At 27.2% G+C, this 18,070-nt stretch overlaps 8 protein-coding genes across 8 annotated transcripts; 4 read left to right on the top strand and 4 right to left on the bottom strand.

Annotated features, from left to right (window-relative positions):
• Positions 1–6: 6 nt before the first annotated feature.
• On the bottom strand, positions 7–630 carry T551_03189 (uncharacterized protein; the record flags this gene model as incomplete). Its single annotated transcript, XM_018375452.1, has 2 exons — positions 7–89; positions 138–630. 2 exons carry the CDS (start codon positions 628–630, stop codon positions 7–9), a joined length of 576 nt encoding a protein of 191 aa, XP_018228351.1.
• Positions 631–730: 100 nt separating this feature from the next.
• Positions 731–1,896, top strand: T551_03190 (uncharacterized protein; the record flags this gene model as incomplete). Its single annotated transcript, XM_018375453.1, has 7 exons — positions 731–760; positions 808–925; positions 998–1,132; positions 1,171–1,345; positions 1,396–1,570; positions 1,617–1,703; positions 1,747–1,896. 7 exons carry the CDS (start codon positions 731–733, stop codon positions 1,894–1,896), a joined length of 870 nt encoding a protein of 289 aa, XP_018228352.1.
• Positions 1,897–2,108: 212 nt separating this feature from the next.
• T551_03191 (uncharacterized protein) lies at positions 2,109–3,923 on the top strand (the record flags this gene model as incomplete). The annotated part of the gene is made up of 3 exons (XM_018375454.1): positions 2,109–2,330; positions 2,374–3,839; positions 3,863–3,923. 3 exons carry the CDS (start codon positions 2,109–2,111, stop codon positions 3,921–3,923), a joined length of 1,749 nt encoding a protein of 582 aa, XP_018228353.1.
• Positions 3,924–3,961: 38 nt separating this feature from the next.
• Positions 3,962–4,768, bottom strand: T551_03192 (uncharacterized protein; the record flags this gene model as incomplete). Its single annotated transcript, XM_018375455.1, has 3 exons — positions 3,962–4,449; positions 4,496–4,601; positions 4,652–4,768. 3 exons carry the CDS (start codon positions 4,766–4,768, stop codon positions 3,962–3,964), a joined length of 711 nt encoding a protein of 236 aa, XP_018228354.1.
• Positions 4,769–5,083: 315 nt separating this feature from the next.
• T551_03193 (N2,N2-dimethylguanosine tRNA methyltransferase) lies at positions 5,084–7,060 on the top strand (the record flags this gene model as incomplete). The annotated part of the gene is made up of 9 exons (XM_018375456.1): positions 5,084–5,215; positions 5,263–5,458; positions 5,515–5,960; positions 6,003–6,151; positions 6,198–6,357; positions 6,406–6,543; positions 6,589–6,780; positions 6,823–6,899; positions 6,940–7,060. 9 exons carry the CDS (start codon positions 5,084–5,086, stop codon positions 7,058–7,060), a joined length of 1,611 nt encoding a protein of 536 aa, XP_018228355.1.
• A 63-nt stretch (positions 7,061–7,123) lies between these two features.
• Positions 7,124–10,351, bottom strand: T551_03194 (rRNA-processing protein UTP21; the record flags this gene model as incomplete). The annotated part of the gene is made up of 12 exons (XM_018375457.1): positions 7,124–7,455; positions 7,500–7,978; positions 8,023–8,210; positions 8,255–8,446; positions 8,491–8,691; positions 8,734–9,135; positions 9,178–9,353; positions 9,398–9,582; positions 9,629–9,758; positions 9,803–9,920; positions 9,967–10,095; positions 10,139–10,351. 12 exons carry the CDS (start codon positions 10,349–10,351, stop codon positions 7,124–7,126), a joined length of 2,745 nt encoding a protein of 914 aa, XP_018228356.1.
• Positions 10,352–10,563: 212 nt separating this feature from the next.
• On the top strand, positions 10,564–13,719 carry T551_03195 (inositol polyphosphate kinase VIP1; the record flags this gene model as incomplete). Its single annotated transcript, XM_018375458.1, has 10 exons — positions 10,564–10,798; positions 10,848–11,296; positions 11,342–12,160; positions 12,206–12,338; positions 12,387–12,499; positions 12,545–12,811; positions 12,854–13,089; positions 13,133–13,262; positions 13,302–13,406; positions 13,447–13,719. 10 exons carry the CDS (start codon positions 10,564–10,566, stop codon positions 13,717–13,719), a joined length of 2,760 nt encoding a protein of 919 aa, XP_018228357.1.
• A 1,375-nt stretch (positions 13,720–15,094) lies between these two features.
• T551_03196 (ribose phosphate diphosphokinase subunit PRS1) lies at positions 15,095–16,823 on the bottom strand (the record flags this gene model as incomplete). Its single annotated transcript, XM_018375459.1, has 10 exons — positions 15,095–15,146; positions 15,192–15,292; positions 15,334–15,778; positions 15,872–16,024; positions 16,067–16,206; positions 16,257–16,315; positions 16,357–16,428; positions 16,475–16,548; positions 16,591–16,642; positions 16,691–16,823. The coding sequence occupies 10 exons, from the start codon at positions 16,821–16,823 to the stop codon at positions 15,095–15,097; spliced, it is 1,281 nt and encodes a 426-aa protein (XP_018228358.1).
• Between the last annotated feature and the right edge of the window lie 1,247 nt (positions 16,824–18,070).

Raw genomic sequence — 18,070 nt, forward strand, 5'->3', positions numbered from 1 at the left:
TAACGTCTATTTTTTGCATTTTTTAGCAACAGTAGTTAAGAAGAAATATTTTTGAGATATTTTTGGTATATGTGTAGTAACTAAATCTGCTTATTACAATAATTCATACTTTTTTTTATGCAAAACAAAGAAATCACCCTCTTTATTTTTTGTTAATCCTAGTACATTCCATTCAGGCACTGGCTCGGGTTCACAAATCTCATCTAAAATCAAACGAACTGGCTTATCTTTTCTAATAGTCACTAATCTTTCAACATTACTGGTATCTATATCATCAATACATTTAACAAACTGTACATATTTCGCTATTTTCTTAATTATTTTTTCTTTTTCATCATCTTTTGGAACAGACAACAAAGACATTCGAAAAATATGTTCCAAAACTTTATCATTTATTTCTCCATCAGTATTATCCTTTTTTAAGCATAGAAAATCTTCTAATTTAAAAATGTGTTTATCTAAATATTTTGTTACTTCATCATTAAGCTTTGTTTCTTTTATTTGTGATTGTGCAACATTTGAATATTGTCTTAAAACTGGTTTTTTTAATCCTAAAAAAAATACATTTGTTTTTTCAAAAAAATATTTTGTTTTAATAGAATATTTTATCAAATTTTTTCTTAAAAACATTTTTATTTTTTATAAAAATATTCTTTGACGTATTATTTTAAATCGATGATTGCAGCTTTAACCTCCAAAAAAATAACGTATAACTAAATCTCTAAAAAATATGACAGATCCGAGATTACTCTTAGAGAAAGTAACTATTAAAAGTTATTTTAATCTATTTATCTTTAATTTTTTTAGGCTAATAAAAAATCTGCAAGTCATGGTGGATTTTTATCACTTTTTGGTGGCAATAACTATGGAGAAGCAGCAGAGTTATATCTTGCAGCAGCAAATGCATTCCGTTTACAAAAACAAGGTGTATAATATTTTAATATGAAAATATATTTAATATATTCCTTTTTTTGTTCATTCTGTTTACTTTTTAAAGGCAGAGAAGCAGGAGAAGCACTCGAGAAAGCTGCATCAATGCAGTTAAAAATTGATGAGAAAGATGAGGCGGCAAATACACTTGTTGAGGCTTATAAAGTATACAGAAAGACAAATCCAGAAGGTCTGAATATGGGTATCCTGTATAAATATATTTATTATTCTTAGATGCAGCTCGTGTTATTGAGACTGCAATCCAAATGTTCACTTATCGGGGAAATTTTAGAAGAGCAGCCGGATATAAAATGGATGTGGCAGCTTTGTATGAAACAGAGCTAATGGATATGCAAAAAGCTCTTGAAAGCTATGACGAAGCAGGGGAATGGTATTCTAATGACCAGGCTGAAGCGTATATTATAAGTATATATGTTAACGCAGACGTGCTAAATATTACTTTAGCCTCTCTAGCAAGGCTTACTTAAAAGTTGCAGAACTTGCTGCATTGGAAGAACAATATTCTTTAGCAATTCAAAAATTCGAAGAAGTTGCTCGAAAAAGTATTAATAATAACCTTACGAAATGGAGTGTAAAAGATTATTTTTTAAAAGCAGGAATATGTCATTTTAATTCAGGGGTCAATAATTCTCTATAGGTATATTTTTTTCTTATTTTAAAAATAGGATATGATCGCTGCACGAAGAGCTCTTGAACATTATATTGATTTGGACTTAACATTTCAATCAACTCGTGAATATAAACTTTTGGAAGTAAGATATTTTTTTTATTATTGCATTATATGAATATCATTAGGATATTTTACATGCCATTGAATCAGGTGATTCTGATTTATTTACAGAAAAAGTTAGAGAATATGATCAACTTAGTAAATTAGATAAGTGGAAAACAACACTTCTTTTAAGAATCAAGAATTCCATTAACGAAGAGCCCGATCTGACATAAATACGGTTTCATTTCGTAAATTATCATTAATTTCATATTTTACTTTTCTACACTCTTTCAGAGTTTTCTTATAATTTTAATGAATCCTATTTTAAATACTTGTATATTTATATATTTATTTCTTAAACATGTTCAATATTATATTTAGTTTTAACGTTAAAAATATTATAAAAAAATCTGAAATATCTTTTTAAATTTGTAATAATTTTGAGATGATTCAATTTGATCAATTCAAAATCAATTCATATTGTTTTTTTCCAGTTTTTATAAAAAATTTTAAATATGAATCAAAAGCATTTAAAGCACAATTATCTATTTTTTATATACGGGTTTTACATTTCAAAACAAAAACATTATTTTATGTAAAAAAAGAGATAGAAAATATTAATTTTCAAAAAAACCAAATCAAAAGTCCTTATTTTTCAACATTTGAAGTTGGTTTAAACATTTTGTATCGTTTAAAATTTAATTTTATAGGAATGTCATATTCATCCTTCAATTGTTAAAGCATTAAAGTTAGCTTTTCCACATATTTCTACACCTACAACTGTTCAATCAAAAATATTCTCTGCTCTTACTTCAAAATCACCTTTACTTATTCGCAGCTGGACTGGAACTGGCAAATCATTTGCTCTTTCTTTATATGCCTTAAATTGTTCACGCTCTATTTTTAAAGAAAATTCTAATGCACCTACTTTAACAACTATTATTTTAGTACCAAACAATGATCTAGCATATCAATATAAACAATGGATTGAAAATATTTTAAAAAACTATGAAAAACCTGTTGAGCATAATGAAAATATTATCCAAGTTTTAACAAGGAATAATTTTGACGAGAATCTTCAAATTGAAAAATTAAAGCAATTCCCAAATCCTCATATTTTAGTTGCTACACCAAATAGATTATTAGATATATTATCAGACTTAAGAGAAAGTTATAAAAATTATATAGATTTTAAAAATTTTCAATCTATTATTATTGATGAAGCAGACTATCTTCTTGACACATCAAAATGTTATTCAGTAAAAAAATCTATGCAAAATCGACATCATTTTTCTCCTGGATATATCTTATTAGAATATATTATAACATTGAGAAACAAAATGTCTAAAACTAAAGCAGAGTTTCTTGCTGATAATTATCAACTTATTTGTTCATCTGCTACTATTAATAAAAGACTTAAACAGCTAATTTATTCTAAAAATTGGAATAGATATCAAGTTATTTCTTCAATAAACATGACTGATAATCATGCAAAATCTGGCTCTTGGATTCCATCTAAAATTAAACATTATGTATTGAAAATAAGTTTGAAAGAACATGATAAAATTCATATTATGGATGCTATATTACCTCAATTTGAAAAAGATAACGTATCATGTATTAAAAAAGTAAAAAAAAATAAAGAGAAAATAAAACTTTCAAAAAATATATTTATAATTAATAATCCTAAAAATATTTCTATCAATCTTGAGGATATAATCATTTCTACTTTAAATTATTTAATTAAACATGATAATGTGAAAAATGGAATAATTTTTATATCTCATACTCTTTCAAGAAAGAAATTCGTTGAAAGATGTCAAGTTCACGGACTGTCATATGTTATTGAATTAAGAGAAAACGCATTGGAAAATAAAGTAAACCAAAATAAAATATACGTAATGAACTATTTATCTGCACGAGGTATTGACTTACCAGGATTAACTCATGTATACATGATAGGAAGAGTTGATAGTGATGTAAAATATATCCATATGGCAGGAAGAATTGGAAGAATGGGGAATTTTGGGAAAATGATTTCAATTATACCATCATCATCAACAAAATACGAAGATGATTATTTTTCTAAGGAAACAGCGACAACTTTTAACAAAATTGGTATCAAAGCTGAATTATATTTTACAGAAGCACATGATCACAGTATATCGATTAAAATGTTTTAATTTTACATACCAACAGTGTATGTATTTCATATAATTTACACCAATACTTTGAAATACATACCAAAAAAGATATATAAATATATCCACACACATGTATATATATCCTAGATTTACCTTATTTACTAATACTAGATATACTTCTTGACTTAGAATAGCTTCTACGTGAATAACTACGTCCATGTGAATAGTTCCGTTTACGAGAATAATTACGCCCCCTGGAACAACTTCTTTCACTAGAATATCTTCTACTACGACTACTATAACTACTATAACTAGACGTCCTATTTTTTGAATTTCCATTATATCTATAATAAGGACTTGAAGATTTAGAGCTTCTTCGAGGAGGCCTGTACGAATCCCCAATTCTAGACTCACGCATACTCCTTCTCGGTGGTGAATATGGCCTTCTATATCTTTTCATAGGCATAGAAATACGTCGTCCAGGTGAAAAAGACGATTTGCGAGTATTAAAAGGACGAGAAGAAACAATAGATACAGAAATTACGGATCCATCTATTTGCCCTTCATGCATGTGAGATATAGCAGCATTGGCACTATTAGATGATGTGTAAATAATGTAACATAGCCCACGGTTAATATTCACTATTTGAAATATTATTAATAATCTTTTGAAAAGAAAAAAGAGTACATCTTCGATTCATAGGCATATCAATTGAACTAATTTCACCATATGATCCAAAAATTTCCCGAATATGAGCAACTGTTACATTTTTTGTCAATTTTTCAATTAAAATCTAAAAATATTAGGAAAATTACAAGAAATTATTTAAAATAAAAGAAAAACCTTTGATGATCCTCTTGCTGGAGATGATGTCCGTTTAGACGACCGTGAAAGAGAACGGCTATTTCTATAACCCTGAGGGCTTCTTGATCTTGATAAAGCGACTGAATGTGGTTCCATGGTTTTACTTAACTCAACATTTACTGATCAAAATATAACATAAAAACAGGAAAATTGCACTTTTTTTCTAAAAAAAACGTAGAAAAATAACGTTTTTATACCAAATTCTTTAAAATATATTTTTTAAATGTTTTTTTGAAATTTAGTAAAAAACCGATCGACATACTTCAGAAAATTAGGAATTTTGGAGAAATAATTTAAAAATAAGAATACTATTTTTTTTCTTGTTTTTTTGTTAAAATACATTGGATATTATAGGATTTTCTTTTCTTTTTTTTTATGCGTTTTTTCTGTGCTTTTAGGCCTTTTTGGAAGATGAATGAAGTTAAAATAAAGTCAGAGCCATTTTTAGAAAAAAAACATACATATAGTACTCAAGAATGCACACAAAATGTCCATTTGATTACAGAAGGAAAAGCATCTATTTTTATTCCAAAAGAAAATAAGGTAAAATAAGCAAAAACCATCAAAATAGAATGATTACAAGCAAAAAGGTGTTTTATAACCCAGTTCAGACATTTAATAGAGATCTAAGTGTAATTGTGGTTCGTTCTTGGAGCAAATCTTTTCTTAAAAACAAAGAAATAACAATAAAAAAGAAATATGAAAAGAAAGAGTTTAAACGCCAAAAAGTATCGTATTCTTATGAAGAAAAAGATAAGATTCCTGAAGAATCAGGTGAAAAATCAGGTATAATATATTTAGAAAAATAGGAACAAATGATATTTATTTCCTTAATTTTTTAGACCAGTCACATGAATTGTGTTTGCCAAACTTTAATATTCTTGATGCATTTTCAGCAACAGGAATTCGCACAATTCGTTACATAAAAGAAATCCCAAATGTAGGCAGTGTAGTCGCTAACGATTTTGCTAAATCTGCAGTTAAAATCATTAAAAAAAATTGCATGCATAACAATATCATAGAAAAAGTAGAACTTAGCTGTGAAGATGCACGTTTTATTATGTATCAACAAATTGTTCAAAAAAAGCGTTTTGATGTAATTGATATTGATCCCTATGGGACAGCAGCCCCATTTATTGATGCAGCGATACAATGCATTTCTGATGGTGGTCTTATTTGTGTCACATGTACAGACCTTGCTGTATTAGCTGGAGGTGGTTATCCGGAGAAGTGTTTTGCTAACTATGGTTCTATGCCTTTTCGTCATTCTGTTTTTTGTCATGAGCAGGTTTGATAATTTTTCAAGTGTTCGATTTTAACATAGAATAAGGCACTTCGAATTGTTTTATATACTATTGCGTCATCTGCTGCAAGATATGGTCGTTATATAAAGCCTTTGTTAAGTGTTTTTGTTGATTTTTACATACGTTTATTTGTTAAGATTGATACATCTCCATATAATGTCAAATTTTTTCATAGGTAAATAAATTATTTTGATTATTTTTTTCTAACAATTCTTAATTAGCACATCAATGATGTCTTATTTATGTTCTGGGTGTCATACATTTTATAATCAACCAATTGGGAAGACGTCTCCAAATAAAAATCCAAATACTTATAAACATTTTAATTCTCAAGGGCCGATTGTTGGTCCTAATTGTGAATTTTGTGGATTTAAATGTCATGTATTAAAATATATATATATATTTATTTAAATCTAACGTAGACATTAGATTTCAGGTCCAATGTGGTCAGGTCCCTTACATGATAAAGAATTTTTAGTGGATACTCTAAATATCATTGATTCAGAATCTGTCGATATTTACACAACATTGCCCCGTATGAAAGGCATACTTACTATTGCAGAAACGGTATAGTTTTCAAAATATTAATTATTTATAAAATTTATTTATAAGGAATTAATGGATCCGTTCTATTATAATCCAACACATTTGTCAAAAATTCTTCACTGTCAAACCCCATCTATGAAAGATATTTCTTCAGCATTAATTAACGCTGGTTATTCTATTTCTTTAACACACGCATCCCCAGGAAGTATAAAAACAAATGCACCGCCAAAAACATTATGGGATATTATGAAATTTTGGGTAATTGGCTATTTTTATATTTTTAAACTTAAATATTTTCAGATTAAAAAATATCCTGTATCCGAAAAACGCATTCGTGATGGGACTGTTGCAAAAGAAATACTTAAAGTTGAACCAAAGTATTTCCTGTTTTTTCATTTTTGTTATTAAATATTTTAGTACTTACATTGATTTTACCTTGCATCAAGACATCGAAAAAATTTTCAAATATGGTCTTGTTAAATACCAGCTGAATCCTATTAAAGACTGGGGACCTAAAGCAAAAGCAAGTGGAAAGTAGATTTTAGAATTAATATATTAAAAATTATGTCAAATAATTTTTTATGAAAAATATATACAAAAATCAGCTTCTGATAAAAGATAAAACTCCAGAACAATAATTGACTAATCCTTTTAGCCTAATGTTTGAAATTTTATGTTCCTTTTCCCAATTTATAAGCGATTGTTTTAGTACAATATTATCAGGATTTTCAATAAAAATATCTCCGTGAATATTTAAAAAACTAGCCATACAGATTTGAATAAATTCAAAGTCTAATCTTTCTTTTAATCTTTGAGTTAATGCATCTAAAAACCAAATAATCTCAGAGAATGAAAAATCAGTTGAAAGTGATCTTATTTCAAAGTCTATTGATGATGGATTTAATGCTTTTAAATGATCTATAAATTTTACATCTAAAATATTAGAAAAAAGCAAAACATATATTAGTGAAACTTACAATCGTTTTGAGCAGCACCTTCTTTTAAAAGTACAGTAAATTTACTTTCTACAGTTAAATTTTTTATTTTAATAATTTTAGACGCATTTTTATCTATTTTTATATGCTCGTTCGTATTTGAAGTTAATGACATTATATCTTTTGATGCATCTTTTAAAAGTGGTATAAAAAATGGCGGCTTTTCAGGAGCTTTTGGAGGTTCTTTTGGTTTATTTCTAAGCCGTATTATTTCTAAATTACGTAAAATGTTCAATTTAGAACGAGGAATTGAACTAAGTGTTAATATCTGTGTATCAATTTGTTTAGAAGATATATAATTGGTTTTATAAAAAACACCAATGTCATTAGATATATTTTTCAAAGAAATATCAACAATTCCAGAACCTTCTTCTCCTAAAATTGAAGGCATATTTATCATTTTAATCTCAGATTCTTGAATATTATGAATGGATATTTGAGAAAATTGGGACTTATTTGTCCTAAATTATACTTAATTTTAAAAATAAAAGAATTATATTATTACCATAAAGTTATACCAAAACTATCTCTATGCGATGTTGCAAGGAAATCTCCCGATGGTGAAAAGTCTAAACTTACACATATGCTTGGTGTACGAAATGCATCAATAAGATATCCTAGTGGAAGATCCCAAGTTCTAATTGTTGAATCTAAAGAAGATGATATAAGCCATCTTGCATCATGTGAAAAAACCTTTAAATGTTAATATTTGTTTATAAAATAATTTATCTATATACTAAATCTGTAATACGATTTGTATGACCCCATAGTTCTCGGACAATTTTTTTTGTCTCAATGTCAATGACTCGTATACAAAGATCGTCAGAAACTATTGCTAAAAGGTCAGAAGAACTTTGATATATCATTAATGTTATAGGTGATTCTATGTTAAGAGTATACATAAGTTTTCCCGTTGAAATTTTCCAAAACTATATTTATTAAAAAAAAACAAAAATAAATATTTTCTATTTACTTTTAAAGTTCCATCTAAAGAAGATGAAACCATTGTTTTATTTAATGAGTCTGAAATTATTCCTGTAATATCTTTTTTATGTCCATTTAAATCATCATAAAATTTACGACGATGAAGTTTAGATTGCATATTATACATATCAATTGTTCCTAAAGAAGAACCAACAAATCCAAAATTTCCACAAATACTTATTCCAACACTCTATAATTATTACAAAAAATATTTTTTTTTTTCTATTTTTACCTTTATAGAACTTTTATCAGTAGTTTGCAAAACGTATCTTTCAATTGCTTTTTTTTTCCAGCTCCATAACCTTGCTACTTTTTCGCCTTTATGTGCAGTTATTATATTATTCCAATATTTTTCTTTTGAAGGTTGTACAGCTATAGATAAAATCTCTGGAAGACGTAATTCTTCTATGGAAAACTTTAAAGATATAGATTTTTTAACAAATGGTTTTTGAGATAATTCTGTGGTTTGTGAGTCATTAAATGTACTAAATCCTCTTAAAGAGCGATCTCGTGACGATGATAATATAAAATGAGAATCATATCCATAAAATCTAATAATTGACGGAGGTGCACTATGGCCACTTCTATATCTAAGTAATCTTGGAATATTGTCTGATGAATCGAAAATCCATTCCTATGTTTTTAAGCAAATAACTTTTAAGTTATAGAAAGTTACCTTTAGAGAGTTATCAATACTACTAGATAATAAAAGAGGTTGTCCATTTAAAAATTTTATTTTAACAATTGAACCAAAATGCGCATTGTGAAAAACATGAACAATTCTTTTTTTTGAAAGATCCCAAATGAATATATCGCCTTTATCATTAGATGAACACATAATCGTCGATCCATCTATAATTAAAGTTAAAGTAAATTGGTAAATTTTAGGATAAAACCTGTTCTAAAACTGGTAGATGTAACCTTTCCATCTTGTTTAAATTGAAATAACTCTTTATCTCTCTTGATATCATATATTAAGATTCTTCCATCAATTAAACCAATAGAAATAATATCCAAGACTGGTGATTGTTCAAGGCATGTTATAACAGCTTTAAATGACGAAAATGTATAAACTATCTTCCTTTTTTCATAATTAATAAATATATAAAGCTAAATAGATGGGATACATAGTCCTTATATTCCATATTTCAAGAGTACCATCTATTTTTCCTAAAACAAGCTTGTTTAAGTATGTTGCGGGATGAACCATACACAAAACACTCGATTTACGATCAATTTCAATTTCCGTATATATTTCTGAAATCTCAATACAAATACATCAAGAAGAAATCATAAATCACCTTGGAGATGGATATTCCAAACTGTAAGATAATTTTGATCTGTATATGTAATAAGATAACCACCAAACGCTTCCATTAGCGTTATGTTTCCATTATAAATCTGTTTCATCGATCGTTCCTCAAAGAATGTTAATAAAGTGCAAAAATATGCTACAAAGTGATACAAGTTTTCCTTTGCGATATCCAAATATTTCATGCCCTACTGCTGCAAAAATAAAATCATCCCAAGAACATATAGATGATATTTTTCCTTTTGTTTTTGGTGTTACAAAAAGAAGATTAAGTTTAGCACACTAAAATATTCATTCTTATTTTTTCAAAGATAAAACACTTTACATCATATGTTTGAATATTCCGTCCAACACAAGTGGATACTAAAAAAGATGTTCCACGAATCATAACATCAAATGGAACATGATTAGACACATAGCCAATTGTTCGAAATGGTGAAAATAAATATGAACTTTCTCTACTTTGATCTTCATTTTTATCTTTTATTTCTAAAACCGATTTCAAGCGTTTTGAAGCCCGGTTTTTTGAAACTTCCATATGCCAAGGTTCCTAGAAACTTATTATTTAAAAATGTACTATAAAATTATATTTCTTCTATAAAATACTTGTTTCTTTATTTTCTAAATTTTGAACATGATAAATCGAGATTTGTAACAAAATCTTCAAAAAATCTAAAAATTCAAAAACTAAAGTTTTAAATATATATATTTTTATTTCTTTAATATTAACCACTTTAGACGCTCTTATAAATGACCTTATCAACAAAATCACACCATTCTTCATTTTCAGAATCAACAAATGTTTCACAACCATCGTCTCCACCAGCTTCACCAAACATTAAAACAAAGCCCAAATGGGTCATTGGTGTTTGTGCAATGGATCAGAAGTCAAGGTCAAAGCCATGCCAAAACATTCTAAATAGATTAATCCAGCACGGTGAATTTGAAACAGTTATTTTTGGAGATAATGTTATTTTGGATGAAGGTAGAATTAAACATCTTGAAGTTCTTTTTTTCTTATGGAAATGTATTAGAAGTGGAGAATTGGCCATGGTGTGATTTTTTCATTTCATTTTTTTCACAGGGATTCCCCCTAAATAAAGCAATTCGTTATGTTAAGCTTCGTAAACCATTTTGTGTAAATGATTTGCCAATGCAAAAGGTTTTATGGGACAGAAGGCTTGTGATGTCAATTCTTGATGCCATTAATGTTTCTACTCCATATCGTGTTGAATGTTCTCGTGATAATGGGCCAAAAATTGAGCAAGCTTTGGCTGATAAGCTTTTTAAAGTGTTTGGAATTAAAACTAATATCATACAAAATATTAGTCAACTTAAATGTATTGATGAAGACACAATTGATATTGATGGAAAAATTTTAAAAAAGCCGTTTGTTGAAAAGCCTGTAGATGGTGAAGATCATAATATTCATATTTATTATGCAAAAAATAAAGGTGGGGGTGGAAGACGATTATTTCGAAAAGTATGCTATTTTCTTTTTATTTATACATTATTAATTAAAAATAAGATTGGTAATAAATCATCAGAATTTGATCCTGAACTTTCATTTCCTCGTACAAATGGTTCATATATTTATGAACAGTTTATGGATGTAGATAATGCGGAAGATGTTAAAGTTTATACAGTTGGTCCTCATTATTTTCATGCAGAAACACGTAAAAGTCCTGTTGTTGATGGGCTAGTTCAACGCAATACATATGGAAAGGAAATTAGATTCGTTACCAAACTTTCTGAAGAAGAATCTGAAATGGCTAAAAAAATATGTCAAGCATTTGGTCAAACTATATGTGGTTTTGATTGTTTAAGAGTAAACGGAAAATCTTATGTTATTGATGTAAATGGATGGTCATTTGTTAAAGATAACAATGAATATTATGACAATACTTCTCGTATTTTGCGACAAATATTTATTGACGCTTCTCGAACAAAAAAATCTATAACTCCTTCTATTAATCAAACAGTTTCTTCATTGCCATTAGAACAAAATTCATGGCGTATTAAAGGCATGTTTTCTGTATTACGTCATGCTGATCGAACTCCAAAGCAAAAATTTAAATTTTCTTTTAAAAGTAAACCTTTTGTCGAATTGCTTCAAGGACATACTGAAGAAATAATTTTAAGAAATGAACAACTTAAAATGGTAATATCTGCTACAGAAAAAGCAAAATTAGAAAAATCCGAAGACATAGAAAAATTGAATCAATTACATAATACATTGTTAAAGAAAATAGAGTTTCCCGGAACTAAAGTTCAAATAAAACCTAATTATTCATCTGAAACAGGGAAGCTTGAAAAACTTCAACTTATTTTAAAATGGGGAGGCGAAGTATATTTTAATACTTTTATTTTTTAAATAAATTAATTTTTTTAGTTTACACATTCTGCTCGTTACCAATCTAAGGATTTAGGGGAGAATATACGAAAGGATCTTATTTTAATGAATTCAGGATGTTTTGATGACGTAAAAGTATTTACAAGTTCAGAAAGAAGAGTTAGTGCTAGTGGTATTTTTCTTTATAACTATATATATATATATGTAATTTATTTTTTAGCTGAAATATTTGCAATGGCTTTTCTTGATAAAGAAGAACTTCCACCAGGTTTTCTTGAAGTCCGAAAAGATCTTTTAGATGATTCAAATGCTGCAAAAGATAATATGGATAGAGTATATATTTTTTATATATTTTTTACAACTCTTAACTTGTTTTAGGTTAAAAAAAAGTTAAAAACATTATTAAGAGCAGATTCGTCAATGCGACCACAGTTTACATGGCCCAAAGATGTGCCAGAACCTAGTGAAGTTATGAAAGAAGTAGTTGAATTGATGAAGTTTCACCGTACAGTAATGAATAATAATTTTTCTTTATTTTCTGATAAATTGGATACATTTCAAACACGATGGTGTTGTAATGAAAATCCTTTTTTATTTAAAGAACGTTGGGAGAAATTGTTTTCTGAATTTTGTGATTCTGAAAAGGTTTAAATAATATTTATTTTACATAATTCTAAATATTTAAAGGCGGACCCTTCTAAAATATCAGAATTATATGATACAATGAAATATGATGCATTACATAATAGACCATTTTTAGATGCTATATTCTTACCAGAAAACTATCATGATACCAATAAAACTGACAAATCTTCTGTTTCCGATAGAGAAAATGGAACATCTAGAGAAATGTGTGGATCTAAAATTTTGCAAGGATCTGAAAAACTTCATAAATTATATCGTTTAGCAAAAATATTATTTGAGTATATAGTTTTTGTTATTTACTTAATTAGTTAATTGGTTTAGTTTTGTAAGCCCACAAGAATATGGAATTGAAAACGAAGAAAAGTTAGATATAGGGCTTTTAACTAGTATGCCATTGTTGAAGAAACTTATTACAGATATAAATGAAACTAAGTCATCTACACATGCTAAGGTACTATATTTTGAATAATATTTGGCTAAAAAGAATTAGTGTTATTTTTATTTTACAAAAGAATCACATATTTATACTCTTCTTAATTGTATATTCGAAAGTGGAATACCAACTAAAATAAAAAGAAATGAAATTCCTGAACTGGTAAATTTTTTTATATTATTATGTTATTAATTTGATTTAGGACTATCTTACACAAATAAATTTCGAATTATTTGAACGTACTACAAATTCAGTATTAGGAACAAAAGAACATTCTGTCAGAATTACATTATCTCCTGGATGTTATTCCCAAGATCCTTTATATATGCGACTAGATGCAAAACACTGTATCAGCGTTGCACCTAGGAAGTCTTTAACAAAACATCTAGATTTACAAGAAGTTTGTGGAAAAATTGAAGAAAATTTTAAACGAGTTAATCTTCCTAAAAGATTTATACCTCATGTTTTAAAATAAGGTATTTTAATAAATTATGAATCTTTAAATTTTAAATATAGAAATAGGATAAGGTTAATAAATATATTTATTTTAAAATTTTAGATATATTACTTAATGTTTTTAGGAATATTGTAGGTGTTATTTTTTATTAAGAATATAAATTTCATATTTATTTGTATATTATTATTAAACGTTATTATAAAAATCGTAAACAGTAGCAAATTGAAGGTATTTTACAATTCTTATATTTATAAATATTGGTGTTTATAAATATTTTTAGATTTTAAAGGCCCATGAAATCTTATGCATATTTAAATTATTTATTAATATGTATTTTCTATATTTTTGATTCCTAAATATAAGATTATTTTAGTCCTAAAAATATTTTTTAATTTACTATTTTTAGAATAATTACTATTACTAGAAGTTTATTGAAAATGATAATATATAAAAGGGTAGGATTGTTTTACTAATACTTTTTGAATTTTATATTTTTAAAATTTGAAGATTTAATTTTTATAATTAAAAATTTATATAAAAAAAGATTTTTATGCATTTTTAATTTATTTAACATTCAGTTATACTCGATCATAAGATTCTTATTTTATCATAATAATTGTTTTCAAGTATGTGAAAATCTAGGTACATTAAAAAATTAAATTATATGCTAAAGATTTTTAAAATCGTTAAACTTTATTTTTATTTTTGGAAATCAATGTAATTGGTTATTCTTATATTTTTGAAGCATAAATGATGTTTAGATATTGTTTTTAAAATTGTTATATTTATTATAATCAACTTATTTTTATATGATTATGAATTTTTAATTTGTATAATTATATATATTAATCAAACAGGTTGAAACTGGTTTTATGAATTAACACAATTGTACCTTCTTTATCTCTTACTTTTTATTAAATTATATTAATAATTAAAAACTAAACTTTATGTTTTTATAAAAATTTTATGTATATATATAATTATAATTTATTCTTTTACTAAATATACATTAAAATATACATTAAAAAATCTATAGTTAACTTTAAAAAACAAATTTTATATATTTTTCATAATAAAAATTATAATATTTCCAGAAATGCTATCATATGCTATAATTATAAAATATAGTTAAAACTTTAAAATTTCAAAACGTTAGACTTTGGTTACAAAGAATTAAGTACAAATAATAAAACTAATAATAACTATAAATAGATTCATTTACTAAGATATGTGTTTGATCAAATTAACCAAGATTAAAAATCATGAGTCATAGAATCAATTTAATAAATATATTACTAAATAAATTTACATATGTCAATTTCTGTAAAAACAAAATGTTATAAATTTCTAAAAATACTTATGCATAATAATAATACAAAATAAATTAATACCCTTATAATGTTCTTTCAAACAAATAACTAATACTTTCCCCATTATGTACCCTTCTATAAATATTTAACTTTTTTATATATAATTGAAAAATATTATACCTGATAGCTTCTCCAAAAACTCTGCTAATATCAATTATAACCAACTTTGTAGATATCTGTCTTTTTTCTTTACTAACAGGATATGTATTTGTAATAATAACCTAATTTATATCAGCAATAATGTAAATCAACAAAAAATAACCTTATCAATACAACTACATTCCTCTATTTGCTCTAAACAACCTTCTTGTAAAATTCCGTGAGTAGCAAGTACAAAAACTCTTTTTGCTCCACAATTTTTAATTAAATGCTCTGCAGCAGCTACAAAACTTCCCGGAGTCTCTATCATATCATCGAGAATTAATGCTGTTTTATTTTCAACATCTCCTACTAATGTAATCATTCTTTCTTCATTCGAATTCATATGTTCTTCTTCGTCAGAAGGAGCAATAATTGATGTATCAACAGACGCATTATTTGGATAAAAAGAAAACGTAGGAAAAAAAAGATTGTCTGAACCATGTGCAGCATCTGTCAAGTTTCCACATGGAGACATAGAAGATGGATAATCATCATCTACAACATGTCCTGATATCAATCTTGCAGTACGAATATTTGAACAAATACTTCTACTTGATTGTGGTTTTCTATGAGACGAAAATTCACTAGGAGTACTTGGCCTAGAAATAAAGGGTGTTTGATCTTCATAACAACTATTTTCATGAGAATTATAGATATACATATTACTATCATCAATGCTTTCATGATTAGATGTAATAGGCGAATAAGAATTCACGCTTATATATGAATACGATCCTTTGAATGTCTTTCTTTTTTTGTCTGTATGAATAAGAGCAAAATTAATATTCAAAGCATCTGCCAAACTCGTTACCCTAAAATAATAAGGCACCAATTCAAAAACCACCTCAATATACCTCTTTGCTCCATCCGGATTTTTGCTTACAACAACTGCACTCTCCCAATCGTCAATATTTTCCGTAATCCATCTTGCAATACTAGGCTCTGCGTATAAATTGTCAACAGGCTTGGTAAAGAAACCTTGAATCTGAGAAGCCTGGAACAATAAATACAGATATATATAAATATACAAAACAAAGAAATTACGTGGAGATCCATTGTAATAATATGATCTACTCCGGCAACAGTCAAAAGATTAGCAATCACTTAAAAAATTAGAAATAAACACTATAAGGCTCTTAAACACTTTTTGCTGTAATAGATCCTCTGTGTTTCCTCATCTTGCTTTGCTTAGAATAGGGGAAATATGGCATAACAGCTATTAATAATTAAATAAAGAAAAAATCGTATTTTGACCTATTTACCCGTAATTTTAGCTGCAGAAGCCCCTTTGCATGCAGAAATCATAATCAAAAGCTCCATCAAATGGTCATTAATCCTAATCATCTCTTTTAATCCTTCTTTTTACAAAAATACTTACGTATTGCTTCCTGATTGAATAATAAAAACATCTTCCATACGTACAGAACATGCTAATTAACATTAAAAATCATCTCAAGACTTCTTTATCCATTTCTAACCTATTTCTACTCTTGTTTCTTGATTAGAAAATTTTTTGAGACTAACTGGTGCTGGTAAAATCCCTAAATGATGTGTAATTGCTTCTACAAGTTCAGGATGGGATGACCCCCCAAAAATCTTTGTTCTTCTCATGAATAAGTGCCTTTCGGCTCTGATTTTGACCCTTTAAACAGCGTATTTGCTCTGATTTAAAGAAATCATTTTTTTACAATATTATGGTGCACCGTAAATCGGATACACTCACATCTTTACTTGAAATACCAAAGACTGATGATATATACTCAGATTGCAGTAAATGCATCTATAGAGGCATCCCTATGCACTAAAAGCTGAGTATATACGTGTTATATATATACTGTATGTGTATTGTATATGTATGCATTATAAATTATATATGTATTTGTAAGTTACATCTATATTATATCAGTATTTTATATGTATGTATATACGCGTTATATACGCATTGGATACATGTGTAATATATATACATTATATTTATAATGTATACACACTATATAGATCATATATGTATGTATGTGCACTTATATGCATGCAATATACGTATTTTTGTATAATATTATATATGTTGTGCACTATTAAGACAGTGCAATGTACATACAGAGTGAATTTACGCAGATACAGCCGAGTAGTTGATCATATAGCAAATATAATGCAAATAACACCTATATGCGCATATAAAACGCATATACTGTAGATAAAGAGTAGATATATACACGAATAATACATATATAGCACGTAGACATTATACATGGGACATTGTGTAATGCATATACACTGTGTATATATAGCGCATATATAGTGTACATGCAACGCAGATACACAGATAGCATGTGCTATATAAATAGATATACATAAACGTAGTCATCTATAGGTGTATATAAACATTTTAGACATTTATAGATATTTGTAGATACATATATGTATATATATGCTTGTATAAACGCATATACATCTAATAAGTATGTATAAATGCAGAGTGGATATAAAATATATATAGCTATATATGCGTATCTTATGTGCATAGACTATGTGTACAGAGTATGTAAAGCATATCAGTATTATATATACGCTGTCTATTGTATATATACAGCATGTATCTCCTATGCAGACAATACGAATTGCGTGTATATCGTATATACCATATACGTACAGTGTACATTATATATGTCTTATACGTATTATATGCGTATAGATACGTATATATACATAGTATATGCACATTATATATGCTGCATATACTCCACGTTTGTTTGCGTCTTCTCTTACAGACAATCCCAAAAAGCAGATTGCTGCCTTAATGAACGCCAATTTATCTACCACTGCTCCGTTCTTCTGTTTCCACTGTAAAACATATCAAT

The sequence above is a fragment of the Pneumocystis jirovecii genome (genome assembly GCF_001477535.1).
Source record: "Pneumocystis jirovecii RU7 chromosome Unknown supercont1.15, whole genome shotgun sequence".
Taxonomy (NCBI): Eukaryota; Fungi; Ascomycota; class Pneumocystomycetes; order Pneumocystales; family Pneumocystaceae; genus Pneumocystis; species Pneumocystis jirovecii.